A 7765-nucleotide genomic window follows, 5' to 3' on the forward strand; every position below is an offset into this window, starting at 1 on the left:
ACACGTGTCTGCGCTCGCGTGCCCAGCCCCGACCTCCGCGACGTGCCACGCGCGCCCTAACCCAAGCGATGCTCCCGGCTTGCTTCTTCGGTTCCACCTTTGCCTCGTCCCCCCGCCGGGACAGCGGCTCATCTTTCGCCCAGCGCCGTTTCCGCTCCAGCAACACACTCACCAAAACCAGCAGTCCCACCRAGCTCAACGCAGCTAGAGACACATAGAGGCTTTGACCATTTTTATGGTGCTCAAACATAAATGGGGGAGAGGGGGGAATTGTGCTTTTTATTTTCTTTTCTGCCTGGCAGTAATTAATTAATTACATGTTCAGAAAAAAAGAATCAGAAAAAGTTCACATGAGTCATTTATGTGTTTTCATTCTTTGTAAACTTTCTGGCACACCCTATATGCTTCATTTCTTGCCTTAAATAAGTAAGTACTGGAAAATATGCACAGTATTTGGAACTAAGGGGAATGACATATTAATTCAGAGTTTGCTTTGTGTAAGTTTGCTCTTTCTAGATTTGAAATGAAACTTCAGGGAAACTTAAAGCTTGCCTGCAACCTGTAATTTATACYGCCCTTCACCCACACTATCTGGACGGTATTAGCTATTCCTTTAAGCAACAACAGTGAAGTATCATCACTAGGTAGCTTAGTTGCCTGGGATACTCCACTGAACCCGAGCAGTCGGGAATCTGGGAAGCACGAACTCAGAAGGAAAAAAAAAAGTAAACAAAGTAATGAGTAACAGTTACAGCTCCTTAAAATGTGTACATTAACCTCGGTATTGAGCAACTATTTGCTTTTTAGAGGCAGTACCCTCCGATGGAAATAATGGCAAATATTTTGGGAATTCCATCCAAAGGCAGAGTGAAATCGCTCAAGTGCACTCCACAAGAGCACAGCCCTCTCGGGTACCTGCCAGTGAACTCAGGTAAGTTTACAAACGGCCTATACCTAAAAGACCATTAACTAAAATTACCTTTGTTTTTATTGAAAGACAGCCTCAAGTGCTGACATGTAATATATGACATGTGATACATAATAATACTCTTAAACCAGTTCTGACATAATATCTCCCAAGGCATAATAACCACAAATGACTGCTTTAGTTAAGAACTAGCCAGAAGCAAAATAGATCCATGTAAAAGCAGYTTTAACCATAAATACCTCAACAATATTTTATGTCACTTTGTAAAAAAGTTAAAGGAGTCCCATAATAATTAACAACAAAAACTTCATGTTCTTTACTATTGTATGGTGGTTGTGAAAGGTTATTTCATAGTCCCGCAGCTGCCAATGCTGTAAATTATGCAGGCACCAAGAAGCATTAAGGAGAAATAATAGCAATTTAAACTAAGGGCTGACGTAATTCATGATAAACAGTCGTTGGAAAATATTACAATGTTGTCCTTTTTGAGTGGGTTTATTCAGAAGAATGTGACCGTATTCGGACAGAAACCACTTCTCCTTCCAGCGCGCCGGCGCTGCCCGGCCGCGCGGCTCCCCGGGGCGCGCGGCCCCGGCGGCGAGCTGCGGGCGCCCCGGCCCTCCCCGGACTGCAGATGTTTCTACCGAGTCCTTACAGACAGGAAGGTATTTTATCTCACTCCTGCACGCACTAGTTTACGTCCACCTAAGGGCGCGCTCTCAGCGCTGGGCGAGGTGCTGCTCTTGGCCAGCTGGTGAAAGTCCTGCGTAACAGCCGCCCAAGTGCAGAGAGGTACTTTGGATTTACGCCACTGCAAGTGAGACAGAATGTGACCCCTTATCAGGGCTTTTTTGCTTGGAGTATACAAATATTTTATGCGTTTCAATGAGTGACAGAATGCAAAACTTGCAAATATTTATTTTTAGATGTATGGGGGAAAAGCAATTAGAGCTAAAAATGTTAAGAATGAAGAAATCACTTAACAGAAGCAATTATGTTGGGCATACAAACAGCTCTGTCTTCAGACATTTTATTCAAATGCTGCAGAGCACACTAGAAAATATCAATTGTTTAAAAAAACTGCAAGTATTTTTTCACAACTGAAAAATCAATCATTATAAACAACATCTGGGGATCATTAATATCTTACTCTACAGTTGGATTAACAAGATAAGAGGTCTGACCAGAAKCCAGAACATTTCCAGATTTTCTTTTTCAAGCTAAAAGCTTATGCTTGCAGAGGTGGGGTGGGCAGGGAGGAAGAAATGTGCATTTATCTATGTATATTGTATATAGCACGATTATGCATTAATCATTGCTTCCCCTACAGCTATGTCCTGTTTTTGTTTTGAGAGAGTTAAAATCGAAATATTTAGCTAAGCCACTCTACCCAGAGCCTTGGAAAAGATCTGCATATTTTTCAGACTGCTGGAGATGCCACCGTGAAGCTCCAGGCGAGGAGGACCCAGTATCCCGCCACCGAAAGGCCTCCATACTCCTCACGTCCTGGTTTTAAACGCCCCRAAGTCCTAGTCTTAGCAGAGCTGCACCAACACCGAACCCGCCCTAATGTCACATCTGAGTTGAAACAGAGAAGCCTGAAAACCGGRAATTTAAAAAATGGTACCGGGAAAGAGGAGTACGTTTTTAAGGTCTACACGAGGCCTCTTCCATTTTCTGCACTGAGGAGGAGGAGAAGAACCTGCAGTTTCGCTCTCCCTATGAACGAGGATACAGCAGTGCCGGCAGCTCCCCGTCCGGCTCGCTGTACTTCCCGCCATCCTCTGGTGCGCAAGCAAACACGAGCATCTCCTCTCCCGTTGCGCACTCCAACTGGGACATCATCACAGGGTTGTTCCCAGAAGCAGATACATGCAATGTTTGAAAAAAGTAGGAGAAGGAATAAACAAATAAATAAAAAGCACCTAGAGCCCCTTTTCAAAATGGAAAATTCTCAAATAAAATTAAATAAACGCACTGCACAGAAGCAGAGCACGCTCCTCCAGGTAGGAAGAGTGCTCTCCTGCCTGGTGAGCAACCTGCACCTCTGCCAGCCGGACGCTGCTCTCAAGGCAAGGGATATGAGGCACATTGATGGAGATCCTGCAGATGACCACAGCTAACAATAAATTGATTAAATATCCCTGCAACTTGATCAAATTACTACAAACTTAGGTGCAATGAAGTATCTTCTACTGGCCAGTCTGGGTGGGGTGGCTAATACACATGCAACCCCCTCACCGTCCACTTTTGGCTGCTGTTGGAGACTGAGCKACGGCTGCTCCAGAGGAAGGGACATCCCCGCACAGACCTTCTGGAGAGGGGACTGAAGATACACCTGCCTGACGGCAGGAGGCCAGAGCCCCCGAGACGAGGGGACCGAGGCCCAGGGGAGCAGGGTCTTCCCACCTTTGCTGAATTTCACTGATGTCAGCGATCCTGCAAGCAGCCAGAATGGCAATAACGGCGATGCTTTACCACAACTGGAAAACATTAAAAAATACCTTTCTTTCCTAAGTGCAACCTTTTTACTAGAGATGGCTTAAAAAGAAAAGTCAACTTTGACTCAATAAAGAATGTCACCAACAGGAAGACTCTGTATTTCATTACACTGGAAACATTCTCTCTCTCTCTCTTTTTTTTAAGCCTCATTTTACATGCCAGGGTTTTGTTTTGTTATGTTTTTCCCCTAAACAACTAATTTTATCTATGAGTCACAAAGTTCTGCTAAGCTAAGATGCATAATGAAAGCAAGGGCAAAATCTGAGCCGTGCCGGAAGCGGTGGTCCCCCCGGGCGCCGCGACGGAGCCCGCCTCGGCCCGCGCGCTCCCCGTCCCCAGGAAGCCCCTCTGCTCGGCAGCCTGCCCTCCTGCCCCAGGCAGCGCCGGGCGGGAGGGCACGGCCTTGGGGACCGGCGGCGCCGCTCAGAAAGCCGCCTTCGGCATCGTTCCCGCGCCGCGAGCCTTCGGCGAGGCGCAGGGCTGAGAAGGGAAGTGGGGCTCGCCATGCCTTTACACCTCGCTTTTTCAATGAGCAGCTTCTCTGTGCGCCGCTCTTTTTATGGTAAAATAGAGAAGTTTCATTTCTCAGAGGAAAGGATGATATTAATACCCTAGCACGGTGCACTTCTCACTTTTGGGTATGAAATGTTTTCTAAAAATTTGGCCTGTACACATAAAAATAAAACTTYGAACCTCCTTCTGGGGCTGAGCAAGTGTTTACGGTACCCTAGGGACCAAACAGCTTTTTTAACAGCATATTGGACCCAGCGTGCTATAAAAGTAATCCAAGATGATTTAAAATTTACCAAACAGATCTAGAAAATAGACAAGAAATAAACGACTCTGCTTTCCCTCACACTCCTGCTCCTGCAAGAAGCCCGGGCTCGGGAAGCAGAAGACGAGCTGCCTCGTTCGCCTCAAGCGGGCAGGCTGCACGGCACCGGCACCGGCACCGGCACCGGCACCGCGAGAAACCGCCTCGCGCCGGGCGCTCACCCGGCAAAGGCGGCAGCGCGGCGGCGGCGCCGATCCCAGCTCCGGCTGCGACGCCGAGTGCCGGGACGCCTCCCGCAGCGGCTCTGCTCTCCGGTCCCTGCCCAGCGACCCTCCGGTCCGGCGCTGGACCACGCCTGGACACGCAGCTCTGCTCCGGCCGGAGCGCTTCGCTCCGGGGCGACAGCTACTAGCACCCCAATTGTGTCACTTCTACGGCAGCATGTACGACCGCACGGCAATACCAGTAAATTATAGGCATTTACAAAAGTTATTCAATTACAGTAACCACAGCGGCTGATAAATCAAATGGAGTTTGAAAAATGTCTTTCCCAATGATATCGCGTTAAGAGAAACAAAACATTCGACTAGTGAATGTTCTTTTTTATTTTAAGAGGGAGGTTGAGGAAACAGGGGTTTGGTTTTTTCACATGCCAATTAGCACGGGCAATTAGACACAGGAATGCACAGGTGAAGTCTAGCCCGCGCACAGAAAYAAAGCGAGGCCGCGGAGGGACCGATGCTGCTCCATCGCCCGCTGCGCCCAGCCGGTCCCGGACGGGGCACGCAGCCGGCGGGGTGGTGGCCACGACACCCGCCGGGGCCAGCGGCYCCGGCGGCGGCATGCCAGACAACCAGAACTTCCCACCTTGCCTCTCACCGACAAAACCTGCTTTTCTTCCTCATTCGCTGCTTTATTTTTTTGCATTCGCTCCACAGAACGGGGGAAAAAACAGGGGGTGGGGACAAGGAGCCGGAGAACAAAATGTTTTTGTTGCAAATGCGTAATAAAAGCAGGGAGAATACTTCCTGGAAAAACACGTTTCTCCCCACTGAAACCGCTTGCAGGGGCTGCGGCGAGGGGGGCTGCGGCGCTCGGGCCCCGCGGCGCCGACGGCAGAGGCCCCGAGCGCCCGGCGAGCAGCGGCGTCCCCGAGGAAGCGCTGCCACCCGCGCCACGGCCCCGAGCTCCTCGGCCCCCGCACGCCTCCCCGGCCCCGGTGCTCGCCGGGGACGACGGGCTGAGGCGGTGATGGGGGAACTGCACGCTTCCCCACCTTCTTCCTTCTGCGCACCTCTCTCCCTCGCCAACGCAAGTGCAACGTGTCTGCAACTCCTTTTAGGCACCTTTTAAGAATTYTGGTCACATTTCTGCAAACTGGTCTCCCCCTCCGATTTGGCTGATAAATACCAGGGCCTTGGAGTAATCCATTTATCTACTGTACCACCCTGCCTCTGTTTAGATTTAGTAGTCATCACTTTCCCCATGTGACATCAATCTACATGATATCAATGTAAACTGTTTGTATAACAAAGTGTTGCACATTTTATTGTCCTGCCAGCAAAGAAAGGGATAAAATAGCACATTGCCTGTCTGACAAAGGAAATACAATTGACACCGTGCATTCTGCAACACAGAAACCGAACTATGTATTGGCCAGTTTCTGCCCTCCTAACACAGCAGAGCTTGCAAGTTTTACCGCATCGTTCTTTGCATTAAAACAAACAAACAAAAAAAACTTATAAAGAGCAGGGKTTTTTTTATTTATAGGCATTGAAAGATCTGCTTCCTAAACCAAACTAAGATTTAAACATGCACAATTAATTTCTATGCCCAGGACTGCTGTGGCTCTGGTTTGATAACGAGATAATTGCCTTGCAAAGGTCAGGAGAACGGCACGGTTAGCTTTCGGAGCGCAAACAAAGCACTTGCTGTGGTTYGCAAGGTGTCGTTTCTGCACCACTCCACATCGCTTTGATTCATCTACTACTAATATTCCATGATACACTTGCATCATGGATCCTACTACCGCAGCAAACCTGTAATCAAGGAGTGACCCTGAATAAAATACTCTACAGGAAACAGATGGTATGTTCATCAGACGCCTTCCAGCCTAAAATAACCTTTCCCATATATGAAGGATAGTTAATTAAAACTGAACTTTATATTCTGAGCTGGATCTTAATGTAAATAAAAATCAAGATGATACTACTGTGTTAGCAGACTAAACTTCCAAGTCTTTCTTTTTTTATTTTTATTTTTTTTGCATTACCCCCCAGCAACCAGTATTTTTGTTGACTCAAAAGTAACGGTTTGTTGTGGATTTGCCAGTCTGAGCCCAATCCTGCAAGCTGGCCTTCACAAAATCACTCTTAAGAAATTTCACTGGACCCATGCCTGGAGTTACCATGGGTAATACAAAATATGTACCCTGCCATACTCCAGCAGCACATCCTCTGCCACTTGGGCTGATTTGACAAAAAAAAAAGTGTTAAATCACCTGGCAGCGACGAGGAGGCTCTCTCCCAGCGGCGGGGAGCTGCGTAGTCCCGGGGAGCGGCAGAGCGCTCTCCGTACCCTTTGAATTAAGAGGTCACCTCCCAGACGTGCCTCTGCACGTGCAAAGCCAAGCTCCCCGCAATGGCAAAGCTCTCGCGGAAAAAGCCTGCATTTCAGGAACAGAAATGCCAGAAATACACAGTCGATCGCTGACATTTCTTTGGGGCCCTGGGAGCGCGAGCRCGGTCGAGGAGCGCTCTGCAACAGCAATGGGACGCACAGCGATGTTCTGCTATTTCGCATTTGTGAGCATRTTGAACCAACAATGACTTTTCAAACATAAACAGCATTCGTTCCCATTTCCCCCTTGGATAACAGCGGACATTTAAGCAGAACAAAAACATCATCACTTGTGAGAAAAATAAAATAGCTGCAAAGTGACTTACCAAACTCATCACATATACTTTCATTTTCTATAAGGGTTGGATGATCAAATGTATCCCGACAGTAGAAGATTTGGGGGTTCTTGCTTGTTACTGCAATGCCACCCAGGGCTAAAACAAACTGGTCCGTTAGCACTGAAGAAGGCCTGTCCTGAACGCGCTTTAACATGGAACGGTATCGACAGTACTGCGGGTAGCTGAGAATTAGCAGGTTTGAATCTTCATCATCCTCACCTGGAAGAAAAGAAAAAGCAATTACCCTCAATAGATCAGAAAAACACAAAACAAGGGCTGCAACTCGACAGGGGAGACCATCTCAGAAAACTGAATGCCAATGGGGAAAGACTTGGGCTTTTCTCAAGATCAATCTTTTACAACATGGTGGGTTTTGAAAGGAACTTAAAAAAATAAATATAAAAAGATAGCTTATTGAAACAGCTGCTTCTCTGGCTTTCTGTCCCATTCTCTCATCCTTCGGTCAAGGACTCTGCCCTAATGAGTAAGAAAACACYGTTCGGCGGAAGCTGCCCCATGGACTGAACTGACACATTCCCCATACTTTGCCTGCTCTGCTGCTTTGATAGAAATATTACCTGTCATTTTACTCATCTCCCTATA

The 7765-nt window shown here is 47.7% G+C and overlaps 1 protein-coding gene and 1 long non-coding RNA gene across 2 annotated transcripts in view; one reads left to right on the forward strand and one right to left on the reverse strand.

Annotated features, from left to right (window-relative positions):
* The window catches only part of ARID5B (AT-rich interaction domain 5B), a 60772-nt gene extending 53016 nt beyond the window's left edge, over positions 1-7756 (reverse strand). Inside the window, exons 1-2 of the mRNA XM_085301607.1 lie at positions 7741-7756; positions 7151-7381 (exon numbers count right to left, since the gene is read on the reverse strand). Of these exons, the coding sequence (XP_085157733.1) occupies positions 7151-7381; positions 7741-7756 (247 nt within the window). The remainder of the gene's footprint in view (positions 1-7150; positions 7382-7740) is intronic.
* LOC146597726 (uncharacterized) lies at positions 1539-3520 on the forward strand. The gene is made up of 2 exons (XR_014895430.1): positions 1539-1720; positions 2259-3520. It is a non-coding gene; the product is annotated as an uncharacterized LOC146597726 (long non-coding RNA).
* Positions 7757-7765: the final 9 nt, after the last annotated feature.

This window comes from Rhea americana, unplaced genomic scaffold (genome assembly GCF_003343005.1).
Source record: "Rhea americana isolate MKP2758 unplaced genomic scaffold, rheAme1 scaffold_179, whole genome shotgun sequence".
NCBI classification, from domain to species: Eukaryota; Metazoa; Chordata; class Aves; order Rheiformes; family Rheidae; genus Rhea; species Rhea americana.